Source organism: Magallana gigas, chromosome 2 (genome assembly GCF_963853765.1).
Source record: "Magallana gigas chromosome 2, xbMagGiga1.1, whole genome shotgun sequence".
NCBI lineage: Eukaryota > Metazoa > Mollusca > Bivalvia > Ostreida > Ostreidae > Magallana > Magallana gigas.
Window position 1 is genome coordinate 31608433 of NC_088854.1, and position 20385 is coordinate 31628817.

At 33.8% G+C, this 20385-nt stretch overlaps 2 protein-coding genes across 2 annotated transcripts; one reads left to right on the forward strand and one right to left on the reverse strand.

Annotated features, from left to right (window-relative positions):
* Positions 1-749: 749 nt before the first annotated feature.
* Positions 750-20364, reverse strand: LOC105317892 (vacuolar protein sorting-associated protein 8 homolog). The gene is made up of 42 exons (XM_066076154.1): positions 20233-20364; positions 19597-19668; positions 19156-19298; positions 18522-18612; positions 18168-18200; positions 17958-18012; positions 17559-17683; positions 17156-17242; positions 16856-16923; positions 16684-16734; positions 16472-16574; positions 16157-16213; positions 15551-15673; positions 15210-15290; positions 15014-15097; positions 14564-14650; positions 14195-14305; positions 13683-13820; positions 13180-13272; positions 12899-12945; positions 12539-12761; positions 11991-12175; positions 10651-10760; positions 10447-10520; positions 10039-10073; positions 9718-9784; positions 9490-9582; positions 9138-9277; positions 8817-8901; positions 8164-8262; positions 7522-7661; positions 7070-7226; positions 6789-6878; positions 6541-6601; positions 6323-6420; positions 6088-6169; positions 2830-2912; positions 2487-2567; positions 2229-2395; positions 1767-1938; positions 1522-1590; positions 750-1086 (listed from the first exon to the last, which is right to left on the reverse strand). Exons 1-42 carry the CDS (start codon positions 20275-20277, stop codon positions 958-960), a joined length of 4134 nt encoding a protein of 1377 aa, XP_065932226.1. The 5' UTR covers positions 20278-20364; the 3' UTR covers positions 750-957.
* On the forward strand, positions 3385-5457 carry LOC105317891 (uncharacterized). The gene is made up of 4 exons (XM_011414694.3): positions 3385-3521; positions 4161-4294; positions 4540-4704; positions 5316-5457. The coding sequence occupies exons 1-4, from the start codon at positions 3487-3489 to the stop codon at positions 5390-5392; spliced, it is 411 nt and encodes a 136-aa protein (XP_011412996.1). The 5' UTR covers positions 3385-3486; the 3' UTR covers positions 5393-5457.
* Positions 20365-20385: the final 21 nt, after the last annotated feature.

Genomic DNA, 20385 nt, shown 5'->3' on the forward strand with positions numbered 1-20385 from the left:
AGCTACTGGATCTGAACTAAACACATATATTTGAATGGAATATCAATAAAAGTACATTATTGTTCAGATATACATATACTCGTCAACACTGCATAACAATGCCTTTGCTGATTAATGAACTACTGTAGAATCATTAGAATTCGAGGTGGCTCAATTTTCGTGGTATTCGTGGGTAGCCCTCCCCCACGAATTTACATCCTCAACGAAAACAAATTTAGAAAGAGTTATCTTTGTTTCTCAAACTGAAAACCGGCGCATCCATGAAATTACATCCCAACGAATAAGCAAAAAATCCACAATCCACGAAAGTTGGCCCCCACGAATTTAAATGATTCCACAGTACTCCATTATGATTCATTCCAGCCACTTATAGCTTTTAAATTATTTTAATAACAGATTGTATTACTATAATGTTTTATATTGCATAACAACCCTTATAGCATAACAGCCACTAAATTTAATATTGCATATCCTATTTAATGCCAATGGATTACACTGTAAATGGAAATCAGTTTCAAGGATATGTTTTGTTGTCATTAAACCTATCAATACAAAATGTTATTAGAAATTGCACTTCATGGATCAATTGAACAAGGAAATCCATGAAAATGGGCATTAAACAAACATCGATGAAACCACAGCATCTGTAAACACATTCAGTAAACACATACATTCAGGGCTTTTGTCTGATTCCGTGAACTTTCAAGTGCCCTGTACATGTGAAAATAATCAAAACAGCAAGAAATATATTACGGTATTCAGCTTTATAAAACATTCATATTTAGACATCATAACAATTCAAACAAACAGATGAAATGAAATACATGATCACAAATTAATACAACATGATATACATGTGTATAATATATAACTGTCTATTGCACGAATTAATGTATTTGTATACAAACATACTAGTAGTATCACAATTTTATCAATGTTAATTCAAATGGTCAGTGCTTATGGTGCTGACTCCATTGCTGGAGGGGGCGCCAGTTTGAGCTGGAAGTTTTCTTGGTTGAAGATGCTGGAGGATCCTCGGTGTGACTTGGGGGCCGATGAACTGGACAGTTCACTCAGGAGAGACATCTATAGAACAAAATTGTACACAAAATACAAAACAGGCTACTTGGCATCCCTATGTGAAAATTTGAATGGAATTTCCAATAATGAAGATTATTCTGATACTGTAAAAGAGAAAACTTTTGCCATGGGGACATTTTTGCAAATTTTGTGAACAGTTTTTCTCACCTCACCATGTTTTGAAATAAGGTAAAGTAATGCAATAAGAGAAAACATTTTGTAAACTCTTAATTTTGACAATAAGTAGCCCCACTCCAATGCTTTCTTGCACAAAAATGGCAAAATTCTGATCTGTTTTAAAAATATCCATCTTTACAGTTCTTTCTTAACTGTAAACATTGGCCAATTTTTGCCTTTTAAACATTTGTCATTTCTCAACTTCTTATACTTTTAATTACCATAAGTTGCTCAGCTACCTGGAAAATCAGACAAAAATCTCACCCTTGAAGGAGTCTTTAAAAAGCTTTTCACAAAATCCAAGGCTTGACTGTGTTGTGGATCAACAGTATTCTTTGCCAATTAAGAGAAAAAAATAAGAAAAACATTCAATCAACTTACATTTCAACCATCAGTACATGTACTAAATCATTCTATGAATAAGCATGACTTATGAAAAGAAAAAAATAAATATCATTTATTAATTTTGACTAATCCCTTTCCCAACAATACAACCACAGATAACTTACATCTTTGCCTTTGGGTTGCCCGCGGTTACTGTGACTACGGTGGAATCTGGTGCTCTGGTACTGGCCGCGTTTCCGATGACTACAGAGAAAGCAGACCCAAGAGTCCTCGCCATCAATTACATGGACCGAACCGATGGACTGTAGGCATCCTTTATGATAACTGTGTCCACATCTACAATATACAAATTAATGAATATTTCAATCAATTTTTTGCAAATATTGTGTGAAAATGGTTTTATTGTGAAACTCCCAAGGCATTTCTATAGAGGCATTTCTTTGTTTTTCAGGGGATGGGGGGGGGGGGGGGGGGGTGTAAAACTTACTAAGAAATCAGTAACAAAATGTCACCAAAAAAACGTTTACCTTGAAATAATGCATGTATCTATATACTTAAGACCATGTATTTATTTAAACTTTGAAATGGAATACTTTGTCTGAGTTCTACCTAAAGAATTCCTTTACCTGAATATAATGACTGTATCGGTCTCATTCTGGTTCACAAACTGCTTGGTACACAGCGAGCAGTTGTCTCCCGCCGGGACGTAGCCTTTCTTGGCCGCGGTCGTCAGATTCTTCAGGTGGACATGGATATCGTGATTCATCAAGTTTTTACAGGTCTCCATTAAAGTCTGTAATAATACAACGTCATTTGTAAAAACCTGTTATAAATGTGTTCAACATATATTCAATCAAAAAATGTTTTCTTGAAGTTTAATTTACCTGTTCATAATTGTAGGTCTCCAACATGCCCAGTATTAACTCCCTTACTTCTCCAAACTTCCCTGTACTATATGCTGGATCCTAAAAGGTACAAACCACATGTATATACTACCTGGGATGTTGATTTTAACTTCTTAATGTAATAACTACGTTTTCCTTTGACAAAGCAAAGCATCGATTGGAGAAATCTGCATATAAAAGCTGTCTTTTTATTTTGATGACCAACTCTCTAATCCACTTAAACTCTCTCTCTCTCTCTCTCTCTCTCTCTCTCTCTCTCTCTCTCTCAGATGGTAGTAAATTTGATTTAGAATAAAATGTAAGTTATTTAACCATGTCTCACCTGCATAATTTTGTGTAGAATTGTGGGTAAAGCGATGTATCCCATCATGCTGTTCAGAACATGGTGTGTAGCTTTCTTAAAATCTGAAATCAATTTTCATTTTTCTATCAATGAAAATCACAAACTTTTATCAAACCTTGAAAGAATAATAATTAACATTCCCTTTAAATGATGATTGGTATTACTAAGCACATATCATTTGTATTGAGTCCAACTTTGGCATTTGCTTCTAAAGAAAGGCCCATAGGCCACATTGCTCACCTTGTTAACAATTCTTCACATCATTCTATATTCTCTTAAATGTATTTAAAATGAATAATCTTAATCATGAAGAATGGTTCGTGACATGATTATTTATTTAATTGTCTCCTCCGATTGTACACCTTTCATTAGCTCCATTATCAGTCAAAGGGTCCTTAATTCACACTTATGTCAGGAAGTTTTCAGTTTGTGATACATGTATCAAATATCATCATTTAGTTCTTAAGTACAAACCAAGTGTCCCCCAAGAACTTTGTTCTTATCAGTGACAGTGTTGTTGCGTACAAATTTGACAAGGAGTGCACCTAACAGGTAAACTATTGCATACTGATAATCTCTTTCACTCCAGACAGGGACAAGTGTTGACGCACCAACAATCAATTCCATTTCAGCAAAATGATTGTACTTATATTGTCCTGTATCTTGATCTGGTAAGCACATTGCATACTCTATCTGAAAACTATACATTTAAAAGAAAAATAAATTTTTTTCTCACTGAATTCAAATCAATTTTCCACATAAATAAATGAAGTTATTTTATGGAATGACTTTGTGGCAGTTGTACTTTAGTTAGACTATAACTGTCTGTCTGTCCCAAGTTATTGTTTACATCACTTTCTGATTTTTAATGAAAATACACTGTGAAATGACTGTGAAAGAAATACAGCTGAAATCGATAAAAGGGAAAATATATAAAATATTTTCATTATCATTTTTCACGCATAAAAGTTTACATGAACGAAAACAAATTTCTTATGGAGATTTATAATGGGACATATTTTCACTGTTCAGAACTCACTCAGAATGCCTTGCACAATTTTTCAACATTATCATCCGGGCTATTTTGTGGCTGATGCAATGCAAAAACCCCGTAGACTTTCTATTTTGGGTTGTGTAATGAAGCCTAAAGAGGTAGAGGGGACATTTCTCACAGTAGTGAATGAACGTAGGAAGAGCACAAAGGTATTCATGATTATTGAAATATCAAGCAAAAAGTGATGGAAGCTAAAACTTGTGACAGAGTGAAGCTTTCAAATGGGGTTTTAAGTTTATTTTTGAATTTTGTGCAGTGTCAATGCTTGTTCCCTACAAGCAGGAAGTGATGCCGAGGCCAGATATGTGTTCCACCTTGCCGACATAGATCATAATTACAGACTATCGCTCTCGGAGTTTCGACACGTTTTCTTCGAATTTGACAGAAATCGTGAGTATTCATTTCATGTACATACATGTAGTCATAAGTTGAATTTTCTAAGACTAGAAAAATTTCATTACAGATATATATGTTAAGGCTTATCTCCAAATAATTTTCAAATAATGAACAACATTAATTCAATAACATAAACAAACTGTAATATTCATTCAAGAGATGACAATAAAACATGCCAGCGAAAGAAGAGCTATCAGTTAACGGTTGTAGAAAATGATCCTTCTTTATGTCCCTCTCAGACGACAAGTCTCTAACCAGTGATGAGTTCCTTTTGGATTGGCAAGAGCGCTGCCTGGGCTCGTCCTTGGAAGGTGTGATCCTTTTTCACCACCTGGACGTAGACAGAAACGGACATATCGAGGATACCGATATACCCTGGGTTATGAACTATTTTGACGGAAATTGTAAGAGTCTTTCTTTTTATCATTACATCATACATCTATCAGGATACAAGTCAGTCTTTATCCCATTCTATGTTCTGTATAAAACTTGTGACATGGAGCGAAACACATATAGGGGTCAATTGAGGTCAAAGTCATATAATTGTTCTATGTCAAATATTTGGTTTTGCCATGGACTAGAATAAAGAACTGTTGGTAGATAAAACATGTTATAAGTGATTGCTGTCAATATTTCTGAAAATGGCAGATAACAAAATATTGACAGCAACTAGCGTTAACAAAAGGCTTTGGACTTTTCCATCAATTTATTCAAAATGCAATTCTACCTGGCTTAAACAGTTACACTTTCAGCAAGATCTAGTAAATCTTATATGTAACTCTGAAATAGTGTGCCAATAAGAAAATGCTGAACAAAATCCCATCTAAACCCAAAGCTTAATGTGACTTCCTTGCAACATCCTTAAGACTTTCCACAACATCCTTAAGACTTCCCACAACATCCTTATGACTGCCTTGTTACATCCTTGTGACTTCATAGTAACATTTTTGTAACTTTCTTTGTAACATCCTTGTTACTTCCTTGTAACATCCTTGTGACTTCCTTGTAATTTTAGTGGATGGAGTTGTAGGACAGGCAGAATTTGTCACCACCTGGCTGAAACTAATCAGATCTCCTCATGGCCGCCGATAGAGACTACTAACCTACCTGATGTGTATCATTAAAATTTTTAATTGTTCATTAAATCTAAAATGGTTCTTTACGTTTTCCGTTATCTGGAATAGTACATCTACCAGCTAAATCTGACAATTATCAATTTTCATAAATGACATCTGCATTGTCAGAATAGTCCTCTAAAAGCTTGTCATCAAACTTCGTATACAGGTGTGGGTAGATGAAATGCAAAATATTGAAAGTTTGCATACAGACAGATAGACACAAGTCATTCTGTCATAAATTTCACTTCAACTTTCAGTTCAAGTGAGCTGAAAAACTTATTTTTTATCGTACATTTGAACATGGACCAAGTGATGCTAAATTTGAAATTATGAGTGCCTACATTTCTTTCTCATGCACACTAAAAATAAAGTTTACCAACAATTTTTACGAAAAACACAGAACTCAAACAAGTTCTGTAGATTCTCTTTAAGGTGCACCCACAAGTTGCAAAGTAATTTTCAAAGCCATGATGAAAAAAGAGCAGAAAAAACGTATCATGTTGAGACAGAATGACTAACAGATAGACTGAAAGATGGAGTTGAAGACTATTGTCCCCCTTGTTTTAATTGGTAGGGGACTTACAGTATATAGTAAATATCAAATAGAAAGTTACACAATTACAATTTGGCTTTTTATAAATTGCACATGAACTAGATTAACATACAAACCTTCTTGAATTTGTTTGTTGTTCAGGTCCTTCAGCTTTCTCTGTGGTGACATAACAGTCTCCAGGAGAGGGAACCAAAGGGACTGCAACAAATAAAGAAATTCATCAAAAAAACAGAAATCAAGTGTCGATACAACTCAGTAGCTATTCATTGTCTAAAGATTTACCTACTCATGAGCAGGTCACTGAGAAAGTTTGAAATTAATCTGTTCTGAATAAAAAAATGAGGAGATTACCTCTCTACCGGCCTCATCCATTTTCCCAGAATTCCTCTGACACAACTGGATCACAACCAGGATGAGAGCCTGGACCTCCAGAAACTGTACTGTCACATCTGAAAAGTCATTGTCTTGTTTTGCTATCATTCATTTTTTTGTTTAATAGGAATATAAAATATTGCACTTATAAAGTTACATGCCAACCAAATGTTCAAACTGAAAGTTTAGGAAATTACCTTTCTCTGACTCAGGAGACAGTAGTTCATTTGTCAATGCTTTCAGTTTGTTTTGGAGGTTCTGAAAAAGTTAAAAACAAAAAAACCTTACCTCTGAATCATTCTAAGATATAATACATGTAACAAAATATTCTTACCTATAGACCAGGTTTTTAAAAGATGAACACAACAGTAACCAACATCTAATTTTTTTTCTCAGTAACAGAAGGAAATTTGATGTACATGTAAACAAAGAAGAAACTTGTTACCGTCAGAATGATTCCAAATGCCCCCTGGATGTCTCCTGCTTTCTCCAGTAGGTACGCTGTGGCCTCAGAATTCTTGTGTCGCCTACAGATCTGCACAATTAAAACACACTGACTTGAACACACACATAATATGTTTGATAACAATACATACTAACGTTATGAGATATAAAGTACACTTTAAAGATGCTTCATAAAATGATGAAACACAAATTGGTTTACCACAAATCCTTCACACACTCTCTATAAGGGTATTGTCTCCCTGACTAAGGGAGATAACTTACTTCCAGAGTTTGCTCCAGCCGGTATCCCTCGTTCAGTTTGATGTAGTTGTAGACTTCCTGTGGTCTGAACTGACACATGAGGTCCACGTACAGCTCAATGATCCAGGGATCAATGTTCACCTGTTTGTCTGTGTGTATAGCACTGCCACCAGAATCCCTAAATATAAGGTCAGAAAAACAGAATGTTCATTTTGCAAAGCATACACCATATTATGCTATAAATGTTGAAAAAATATAAAAACGGGAAAAATTAAATTAAAAAAAAAGAAGACTTACCTACTACCTGTCATGCTGTGTATGTGATTTTTTATTAGCATTTATCTTTGAATGTATTGCTGTATACTTCAGAAGCATAGATTGTAATGTCTGTGTATTTATTCACTGTATTTATCAAAACTAAACATCAAATATTTATTAAAAAAAAAAGAAAAAGTCAATCTGCATCTGCTCACCTGCATGACATCACACCTTTCAGGAACTCAAACAAAACCTTGGGGTTACTTTTCATCTTGTTGGCAATGACTCCCAGGTTTTTGGGCATGGTAGAGATGACCATCTGAGCGGCCTGTTTACAGTCAATGGATACCAGCTCCTACAACACGGATCAGAAGATCCAGCTGGTTTGTTATCTATATATTTGCCAATGTTCTATTTGTTATATGCTTTCTGTTTGATTATGCTACTATATTGGTTTATATGTGGTCATACTGTCATAATATCCCATATGGGGTGAAAGCTTAAGGCCCAATATTGAATTTACCGGTATTTACCATATAAGGTCAACTAAAACCATGTAAAAATATATTTAACTAAACTTCCTTTGTTCAAATGCTTGATAAAACTGTTACAAATCAATGTTTCATTAAAAAAAAAAATAACAATCTTGAATAGGATAAAAGAAATGTCATAGAACTCAAGGGGAGTTAACTCTTGTACTGAAATATACACATAATATCTGTCAACCAATAATTTCTTAAAAACCAACAGAAGGTTAGGTACATGTATATGTATATACCGTACATGATTGTGTATGATATGATCATTTTTTTTGTAATGGTAAAGAACACAATTTTTCAATGAATTTCCTTAGTTACCTCTAACTGATTAAAGGCCTCCTCTTTCAACCTTTCCTGTTCTTCCACAGAAAACCTCTCACTGTTCAGTATGCTGGTGATGTAACTAAATGCATGGTACTGCAATGAAAAAAAGAATAAAAAGCTAATGTTTAAAAAGAGAGTTACCTATCAATTACCATAATTTCCTAATTAAAAGCGAGGAATATATTTCCGCGAAAAATTGCGAGAAGCACCCCTCGCGGATTTTAAAAATTCCCCATTATTTTTTAAAAGTTTAGAGCTATAAGAAATATGGATAAAAGTTCTGCGTTCCCGATTTTATATTCTCGTAATTTAATACAAAACAGTTGGATTGCGGAATTAAGTACTCGTGTAAAATAAGGAATTTAAAGTACATGCCTATTTACTTCAAAGAATTTACTGTAAAATTTGTACATGTTCTGTACTCACAACATACAGGAATTAACAATCTATTACAGGTGCTTTACAACTAGCCAGGAAGTTTAAATCCCTATACAATGTATTAACCTTGATACTATGAACACAGAAATCTCAAAACACTTCTGTTTTAAGATGTTAATGCATGTACACATGTATAATCTGATTATGGTAGGTTTACGTGTGTCAAATCTTTATATAAGATCAAGTTGAGCTTCCATCGTATTTCTCACCTTTCTGGAGGGATCTCTGAGGTAACAGGACAGAATTTTATCAAACTGTCTCCTCTTCTCATACAGCAGTTCACAGACACGGAAGCTGTCAACATAATACAAATAAAATTGTAACAAGACATGTTGTTTTTATTCAGGACGTTTTACTTAAGTAAAAAAAGGTTTCCAGGGAATATAAATAGATTTGTATGGAATATTTGTAATTCTCTCTCTCTCTCTCTTTCTCTCTCTCTCTCTCTCTCAAGATAACGGCTCCATTAAAACTATCTTTTCTCCCTCTCTAAACACACTACTGATTGACTAACAGTATGACTCCCTTACAATTTAGCGTTCTCTGCCATGGACAGTAACTTTTCCTCATTGACCTGTTGTAGGCCCCCTGCCTGTAGAAGCTCCATCAGGGCCTGCTGTCTCTCTTCATGGCGGGAATCATCCTCAGGGTTAGCTAAAAACTCCAACACCTATAATTCAAAAGATTCAATACAATCCAAAGTAACCAAGTTTAAAATATATTGCACATATCTTTATAACTAAATTTATGACTCTTTAAAAACTTCATCTTACATATTTTTAAAATGATTCAATTATGATAAAAAATCAATGTAAAGTCATGATAATGCTTATATACAATGTACTGGTGCGGTACAAAAGGTATTTTAAAATTTTCAAGCACCTGCTCAAACAAAACTCTGTTGACCAGAATGGTGTTTTCATGACTCGCCATCTGCCGAGCCAGGAACGTAAACAGAACTCCTATCTGAGTGGGCTACAAAACAGGAAGAAAAGTTTATTAGTTTTATTTCATGCACATTTGAAAATTCAGTCGTTTGTAATGTTTTGTATTTTATCAAAGACTTAATAAACAGTGTTGGATTAGAATATTCCACATTACAACACTTACAGTGAATTCCCCACTTTCCACCATCACTTGCAGAAGAATGTCCACTACTCTTTGACGGTTTCTGATTCTGCAATTACAAATAAGTTTAGTTGTTTTAATTATCTCTAAAAAAGTTGTCATCAAAAAAACTTTACAGGTATGAGTTTAATGTTACAGAATTCCATGTCTGTCTGGTTATTTGACACCCCAAAAATACTTCTCCAAGTTTGAGGATTTACAGTAGTTATTTTGCCTCATTTTAACCCATGAGTCATTGGCTTTCTGCAATCTTTTTTGTATTTTCCTCTAGCTAAAATTTCAAGTTCTTAGAAAATGTCTTACCCTTCTTCTGTGTTGAATTCTTTCTCCTCAAAAGCCTGAAACAGTATGAAGATGATTATCAAATAATGTTTTTCTCATTTTCAATTGTGAAGTGAAAAAAAAATCCTATAACAAGCCTTCATTTATCAAATTCAATCAAAAACTTAACGGAGATCTGTTGTGTGTGTGAACCTAATTTAATTCATAAAAGAGTACATGTATATTGCTTAATTCTCTTTAAATACATACAATCAAGGTATGCACAAAACTGACACATTAAGTTTATGAATATAAGAATTCATTCCATACATGTATGATACATGCATATATATTTATCACATTCTGTTCCTATTGATATCTTCACGAAACAGAAATATTTACGATTTTTAATTTTATGATTTTAATAAAAAAAAGTTCTTCCACACTCACTAAGGCTAGCACATTTAGGAATTCTCTGGTGTCAAACTGTAGCAGTGTTCGAAGATACGGATAAGTGGGATCCTCTGCAAGTGGAGTTAAAGTAACATTTGAGAAATTTCCATGGTGGATTATCTCAGAATACGATGTGATACATCACAATAAAAAAAAAAAATTCTAAAAAGGATAGTAAAAATGGAAATCTAGCTGACTGACCTGCTTTAATCTTCATGCGTGTGATGCATTGGAAGACATTTTTCTTGACGTCTGCCTCCATGTCTTCTGGGATGTCACCAAGTGGATAGGCTCTTCCTGCCAAGCAGCAGCTGTGTTGAGTGAAAATTTTGTATTTATTATGACTCACATAAAATATATTGAAATATGTGCCAGACAAATAGTATTTTGGTTTGAGATCAGCTGCAGTATGTGTTCCGTATCTGTACATATATTGTATAGTAATACTATTCCTGTACATATCCATTTTTATTAAGATGTTGTAACATCAAAGAAATATTCTATAGACCTAATATGGTTTAAGTAGAAGCATCCAATTTTTACATTTCATATCTTGACAAGTGAAAAGCTGTCAATGTGACAGCAAACCGGGTTTTCTTTTATGTAAACTGTATCCATAATCCATGTCAACCCTTTTCCAGTGAAATGGAGTACCCTACATGTTTATGCAACATTTTGCCAAAAAATGACTAAGTTCAAAAGCTAGTATTTTTTTCATAAATTATCGGAAATCAAAATCCTAGCAATATGCACACCTCTGATATATGTACAATTGATCTGCAAAAGAACAACTTCCTATCTTGAGAACTGTAGGAGGAGTTATCCGTACCATGAGGGTACCCTATATGCAATATTTTGCCAAAAAATGACTAAGTTCAAAAGTTGATATTTTTTCAATAAATTATCGGAAATCAAAATCCTAGCAATACGCACACATCTGATATATGTACAATTGATCTGCAAAAGAACAACTTCCTATCTTGAGAACTGTAGGAGGAGTTATCCGTACAATGAGGGTACCCTATATGCAACATTTTGTTAAAAAATGACTAAGTTCAAAAGCTGGTATTTTTTCGATAAATTATCGGAAATCAAAATCTTAGCAATATGCACACCTCTGATATATGTACAATTGATCTGCAAAAGAACAACTTCCTATCTTGAAAACTGTAGGAGGAGTTATCCGTATAATGAGGGTACCCTTTTGGCAGCTGCCCGCCCGCCCGCCAATCCGCCCGCCCGCCCGCCATTTTCACCATTTTAATAACCGGATTTTTCCGTTGGAAAACCCGGTTAAAAATAGTTTAAGAGATAATCAGATATGAATTTAATGGTATGTTAAAATGTACAGTTTGAAATATTCTAATCAAAAGATTATCTGAAGTATCAAAATGAAGTAAGAATAGCCTTCCTGACTATTGTTAATTAGAAGTTTATTACCCGGAGGATCAATTTATCAAATTTTTACTTTAACTGATACATTTTGTATAAACTAGAAATTTATTACCCAGTGGATCAATTTATCTGAATTTTCACTTTACCTAATGTAGACTAGGAGTTTATTTCCAAGTCGGATCTGTTCATCCGTCAGCTGTATCCCCGTCCGGACAGCCTGCTGTAAAATTCCCAGCAGTTCCTCTAGAGGAGTGGTATAGTCATGCATGCCTTTGTTGTAGACATAGATGATGGCATCATACAGCCCATGGGACCAACACAAGTTTACTACCTGTTGTACAATCATAAACAAAAATAATTCTTTAAAGTTATTTTTTTTAACATTGTATCAACCAGGAATAAATGAACAAGAAAACATCTCCCATAATTGTACATATGAGCATTAATCTTGCTATGAGCACCTCTTATTAAGCTTAACACAATAATTTTAAATCTCATACGTCAATATTTTTCTATGTGATTACAAAATTTAATTCCTTCCCAATGCATGGATTACACATACCGGTACATAAATCTAATTATAAAATCAATGTCTCAATATCTATCATTATTAACGGAACAAAATTTCAACATCATTTATATGACTCTCATCTGCAAAAACCATGGTTGAAAATAGAATTTATTTTTAGCTTGCCTGGTGTATATCAAGACTGGTAATCTCCAGGTGGACTATACAGGACTCGACCCCCTCCAGCATGTTCTTGGCCTGGTAGTGCTCCACAAGGTCCTTCATGACACTGGGTGGGATGGAGCGCAACTTGTCACAGAGGATGTAAGGCTCCAGGCACTCCAGGAACGTCCCCCGGGCAATGTAGTCCACCGCGAAACGGTCGTAGATCCTTCCAAACAGGATGTCTCTGAAATAATAATATAATATTAGAGAGTATTCTCTTAAAGACATTGTTAGTGCTCATGTCTGTTCTTCATTCTGAGTACAGTTTACACAAGATTTAACATATGCATGTAATCAACTAGATCTTTATGAAACACTTACGTTCTACTCAGATGTAGACAGTAGTCGACACATACTGGAACAATGTTCTGTGAAACAATATAAATAAGTTATCAAACTGTAAATAAAAATATGTTTTAGCAAAATTCACAACACTAACCAATTAACTCCACACAAGAAAAGTTAACCTTATTTGATATTGATGAAACCATGCATAGTAAATTACAGGAAAGAGCTACAATTACCAGTGATTTTACACTCTTTTTTTTTACAGAAAAACCACAGTGCAGTAATAATATGATTACTACGGTAAGTGTCTTTACCTGATAGTACGCCTCTAACTCCTCCATCTTTCCTTTCTCTGGACACAGTGTAGTCATGGACAAATCTACATACTCAAACAGGAGGTCTAACATCTACAAATGATTTGCAAAATGTGTTCATCATCACGCTTCAGTTTTCTGCAGTTTCTTACACGCTTAATGAGACAGAATGCACTGAGGATGTAATTTAGTCTCGTTTGATGAGATTAAAATCTGTATACTTTTGAGATAAAATCCAGTTTGCAAAAAAAGACTATCTTAAGTTTTTTTTTAAAGCAAAACACATCCCTGTCATCAAAATTCTGATGTTACATTAAATTCTCCCTTACAGTATCCTTATGCATTTTTCTTAAAAACAAATAATAACAGTTTGACGAAAACAACTGAATGTATCAACATGAATTCAATACCAGTTGACATCTTTCACAATGGGTTAGCGGTAGTAGTATTGATAGGGCATTCCCTAAATACTGGGTACATTGAAAGCAAATTCTCTTTCTTACCAAGCTGGAGACGACCTCTTTCTTGTTTTTGGAGGAGGCAGTCAGTCCTATCACTGCCTTGGCTCGGCCATCGTAGAAGGACAGAGCTAGTGCCAAGGCCTCATTGTACTTGTTCTGTTTCACCAGTACATCGATACGCTGCACAAACAAAGGTACATGTATATGTATTCATAACAAAGTGCAAATGGTACACATCTCTCAAATATTCATAAAATTAATCATCAATATATTTGGTGCTGGATCACACTTGATGAAAGTAGTATATGTGAATACATGTACCAAATTACAACTCTAAAACTATAAAAGGAGCTACACCAAGCAGAGAAACCCCTCATAAGAGGAAATGTTTACAGAATGGGTTGTGAATTAAGTTAAATCATCTGTTTATTGTTTTCTACATGTATTGTTAAATCATAATTTGAGTTTTAGTTGTACTGTGATATTCAATGATATCAATTTCATTTGAAAAAATGATATTGTATGTGACAAACTTCCTTGCCCCACACCCCTACCTCCCTCCAGTTGCGGAGTGTGTAAACATACACTCCCTTGGTCCCCAGCAAGAAGAGCTGTCCATTTTGACTGACCACTGTCTGGTAGCATGCTTCCTCTCCCGCCATTGCCTACAACAAATCGCAATTTTTTTTTTTTTAAAGCCTTGTTCACTCTCAGCCTATGAAATCTGATATATACCAATAGCATAAACTCTCTAGTCTGCCATAATCAAATGCAAATTCACTTTGCGATGATTTTCAACATCTCTGATTTAGAATTTTGACACTTTCCCTGTTTTATCATTGAAACTTTCATTTTCTGTTTTTTATAAACTGAACTACTAGTATCTAGCTAATGTGTTTTGATACTTTCGCTTTCACACATACCAGTGCCTGGCTGACATTTCCCCCGGTAGCCAGAGACTTGAAATGACTGTTATTGTACACCAGCTGTACAGAGGAAACATCCAAAACCTGAAACAGAGAGAAATCATTTACTCCAAACAGATCATAGATTATCAAACATTCTTTGTGACACCAACATAAAGAAATTATCAAAAAAAAATTCTGAAATAATATTATAATAATATAATAATAATCTATTTAAAAAATACCTAGAAAATATCAAAATATAGGATAATTTCTGAAATAATATTATAATAATACATTAATAATCTATTTAAAAAAATACCTAGAAAATATCAAAATATAGGATAAATAATCTTTCGACAACCTTTTCATGATCAGTGATAAGAACTTAATGAAGAAGTGATGAGGTAAGATTAATAAGTTTCATATAGCAAAAACATTTTTTAATTTATCTAAATAAAAATTCACCTCAAGTTCTTCTTCAGATCTGACATCTATAACATGAAGTTTTTCATTGGTATCCATGGTAACAAGGACTCGGGGATTCATCCACTATTCTCCAAAAGAAATGGCAAAAGTCATTCTTAATTTTTTATATGCGACTGTTTGATAACACATAAACGGAGATAAAAAGGGTACCATATATACAGTCCCATATACTCACAGCTACGCTCAACATTTTGTACGGGACTGTGATTTTCTGGAGACCGGAACACTTTATATCTTGGGCATTGTTACATATCACCTGAAGGAAGTGTACAAATAGAATTAAAAGTGTTTTATAAATTTTATGTAAATTAACTTCATATGTAAACGCAAAAAAAGTATGAAGAATGCACAAATTAGCTTAATTATCACTTGTAAATTGTGATATAAAGCTGACGCGAAAACAAGGTTTTACTTTACAATACATGATCTGAGCCTTACATCTTACCTTATTTTTTAAACAAGGACATTATTAATGCATCACATCCTTCATATTAGCTCTGTGAATATAATGCATACCTGGAAGAAGTAGATGGTAGACTCCCGGGCAAACACCAGCACTGGGTCAATGACCCGGTCCCTCTCTGACACTTGTATGACCACAAAATGCCACGCAAGCAGGGGCAGGCAGGTGGGACTGCCCTAGAAATAAAACCACGGTCATCTCATTTGAATACAGTTATAACCCAAAGATAATTATTCTTCTAAGGCCAAAATTTTTAATATACACTGTATACTGTGATTTTATCAATATTCATGGGGATTTAATAAAAATTAGTTTCAAGGATACGTTAATTTGTTGACAGTGAACCCACGTATACAATAGCTTCTCAGAAATAGCACTTCACTGAACATTTTATTTTGTGAATCAAGTCAACAACGAAATCCACGAAAATTGATGAAACAACAGTACGATGTATTACGGTACTGTACAATGTATGTCAAACGAATTTGAATACTGCGGCCAGATAGCTCAGTTGGTAGAGCACCTGACTAGAGATTCAGGGGGCCCAGGTTTGAACTCTGGTCTGTCATCATATCTCCCACTCAATTACACATGTACATGTACATAAATGAAACTAAAATAAGATAATCTGATTGCAACCAAAACCTGCATATTCTTACTTTTAGTGGATGAGTGAAAACAACCTTAAGTTGAGGTCTTAATGTTACCACCAACACCTGAAAAAAACAAAACATATCTATAGAATTGTACAGCAAAATGTACGAGAAAAGCTGAAATCAAATTTATTTCGATATTTTTTTAAAAACAAATCCAACCACAGGGGCTCGTCACGAAGTTTTTCAACCTTTTATATCTACCACCTCTATACAATAAAGTGTATTTTATTGTATAGAAGTGGTAGATATAAAAGGTTGAAAAAACTTCATGACGAGCCCCTGTGATCCAACAGGTTAACATTTGATCATGTGACATACTTTTGACAGTGTCGCCATGGCAACCACCATTACATCCTGCATTGGATGATCTTTGATAGTCAGATTCATGTGTAAGGGCTCTACCACACAAACTTCTCCTCGGCTAAAAAAAAACACAGACATGATTTTGTGTGATTTCAAATTACAAAAAAATTATTATCAACTTTTGAGTATTTCAGTTGAATAAAAAGACAGAGTTATAGAATTCATACCTTCCTGAGAACAGACATTTGGATTCACAGGTTCGCACTCCAATCAATCTCCTAAAAAATACAAAGATGTTATTAATTAATGGAAATAATATGTGTCACTTTTGTTCCATTGGTTTTACAGGGAATAGCATTTAGTTAAATGGGAGAGTAAATTTAGATGCTTCCTTCTTACTTCATTTCAAGTTCAAACACCGACCCTCCACTGTCACTACACACAGCTAACACGGGACTGTCTGTGAACTATAAAACAAACACACATACATGATGTGAAAAATTTCCTTTACCGTATTTCTGAAACAAAAATGATACATTTAGTACATCTTGGTTCTGCTGCTTGATATAACCATGCATGAACATGCACTTGAAAAAGGAGGGCAAGTTTTCGTTTGAAAAAAAGTAAATTAAAAGACAGCAGTAATGATTCAGCAATAGATACACAGAGTTAGGGTATATGCTACTGAAATTCATTTACCTTGACATGAAGGACAGCTGAGCCCGGGGGGTGGGCATCTGTTATTGTCCTCAGAAGTTTACCATTGGTTAAGTCCCACATTGTTATCTGTAATAAAAAACAAACAATAAATGTGTAAATAATAAACCTACTGTCTATTGCTTTACCTGGCACCAAGATGGTCACAATATTATTTATTTGTTAAAAAATTATATAAGTCAAAATGCATCTGTACTGTAGTCATTTCTACTCTGACTCTTCAATAAACAATTCTTCTTAAAAGTAAAACATACAAGGTTTACAAAATTCATTATATAAACAAGACACATGTGTGAAAAAACTTATTTATCAACAAGCTCCATTTCTATGTCTTAATAATAAAAAGTTTGTATATTATTTTTATTATCAAATTTGTAGATTTGACCTGTCCTTTGGCAAAGCCCGAGAGGAGTCGGGTGCAGTCTTTGTTGAAGCTGAGCGCGGACACAGACCCGTACTGCTGACCCACCGCTGTGCTCCCTAAGCACCACTTCAACACTTGTTTGGGGTCTGTATGTAAGAGGAATAGGAAAGAATATATATAAGAATATATATAAATCAGTGTTCATGCTGACAAGACTTTGTTTTAAACAGTGAAATAAATAAAAAAAATATTGGACATTCTGAAATTAAGATATTTAAGAAATGTCCTAGCTAGGTCTGACAAGCGATGTATAAGTAAACCATATACAATGTAAAAGGTGTTTTACAAGGTATAGTATATATAATGTAAACCAACTTTAATTACAATACTTTTCTGTCATTCATGAGAAAATAAACTCACCAAAAACCAGAACCAGTCCATGCGATGTTCCAATGGCTATTAAGGAAGAAATGGCCTGAAAATTAAAAAAAAAAAAAATGAAGATTTTAAAAATATCTATCTAAGTTGGGTTAATTTTGTCTAACTATTCATTTTGAGTTTGTTTTTATTTTCTTAAACCATTACTAATATATATGATGTATCAATAGAAAATCATTTACATGTACATACCATTGATGTTGGCATCCCTGCATCAACTCTATCCTAGAACAAAGAAGAACAATTCAATTAAAAATCTAACTGTTAAACACGTAATATTTCTGCTTAATGGCAGGGTGATCCATTGGTTCATATATTGACATTACTTTCAAAAAATACAACCCAACTGAAATTTACGTGTAAAAGTTCCCATTGGTATTTAAACAAACCAAAAACGTGTATTCATTCTAACAATATCGTATTAAAATTTTTTGGACATGAATTTTCTCTTATGTTTCATTCAACACTTCTAGGGGGTAGTGATAGCAAAGACCACTTGTGATGGTAGGTGGGTATAAAGTGGAGGGTATAATGTAAAGTTCTTACTGCAGCACTGAGAAGCTGGGCTGCTATGTTTTTCAGACGATTTGGTTTTAACACTGAGCCATGTATTGTCTTTTGAATATCAATTTTCTTCCTAAAAAAAGAACATGAAATTTATGAATTAATGCATACTTAGCTATTAAAATCACCAATATATCAATTGAAAGATCATTTATTTTCCCACTATTACTGCCTGATCCTTTGGTTATCACTTATCAGGCAGTAATAGTGGTTATCTTTTAAATACTTACAAGAATAAAAAACAATTAATCATGTGAAACCAAGCAATTAATAAGGTTTCTATATTAACAAAATTTTAAGCAAATATTTATTTTCAGTTTCTCTGGCAAATGATATGATTTTTTAAGTTCATTTGAAAAAAGAAAAAGAAAAATAAGTCAATTTTGTTAACGTTTTATTTTATTGAATGCTATATGGCATTAGAATTCATCAATGCAACTGCCTGAAATACTCAACGTTAATTTTCCTGGGGTCCATCTCTTGTGATATAATTCTGCTCTTGGCTGTGAAATCGATTTCTATTATGATTGTTTTTCCATATCAGATGAATAAAGGTAGATCTAAGATTGCATTGTTTAAATAATTAATCTCAGTTTAGAGGAAAACTAGCTGTTACTTTTGTCTGGACCTGGAACTTCTGTCAGTCCGATTACTGTCAGAGCTAGAGAGGGAGGTTGTGTCCCCTGAATCCTTAAATGGCTGGACAGCAGAGATAACAGAGGATGTGTCATCCTCGGCCGGAGATTCATAGTCTTCACTCTAATCAGAATGATATTAACATGTGATAATAAAATAACAAATATTCATTATCAAAATAACAGAAAACATTTTACATCAACAGGATAATGGAGATTTGATCATTACTAAATTTCACAGCATAAATGAACTATAAGTAACGTATACACTTGTATGTATACATTACTTTTTTACACAGCCTATTCTCCTTATCTAAGAGCAGTAGCCAACATGTTCATTGTTGGAATTCAAAGCCTATTTGACACATCGAAAATCCTTATTAAATATGTTAAATTAAATAAAATAAAAGAAATATTCTTACCTCATTCAAAATGCTTTCAAGGGTTGGATTATCTACAGTTGGCAGGTCAGATTTAAATTCATCATCATCAAACTACATTAAAAAATAAAACAGTTACCCAAAATATCTCGCATAACGTTACAGACATAAACATACTGAAATGTTGGAGAATGAAACTGAAAGATCCCTCAAAATATAGCTAGAATGATCGACAATCTTAGCATGCATTCAAAGCAAATCATACGAATATTCAAAACAATGTGAACTGAAGACCAGTTTGCAAATGTTGGCTATTATCATCAAATGTAAATTGGTTTCATCCTTTAGGAACAACCCAGGTTCAACCCAATGTCCTCCTCTGTGTTATCGATTGGAATTTGTGTATTCTCTGTCTTGAGGATGAGAGTAATTGCATTTAAAACTTTGATATGTTTAGTATACAATAATTTACACCTTGTCGTTGCATGACTGGGTATATCTGTATAACTTTACACACACTTCGATCCAAGCTAAAACTGACAACACCCCCTTTTGAGTTATTTAACCCTCCCGTCCAAATTTATCTAAAGAAAATAATTTCCTCTATGAATATGAAATTTAATTGCACAATTGTAAGTTCAGTTTATTGTTTGCTTTTAAATGTGTCCATATATTTACCTCAATATCAAAATTTAGAAGACTGTTTGTAGTTTCTTCTGCCATGACTGATTTTCGCTGGTATTCCGACTCCGATGTATTTTAGGATAGGGGTTTTTATTTTTCAATTTCCTCAATCATCGTTTTCTGACATATTATTCTAATAAAACGATA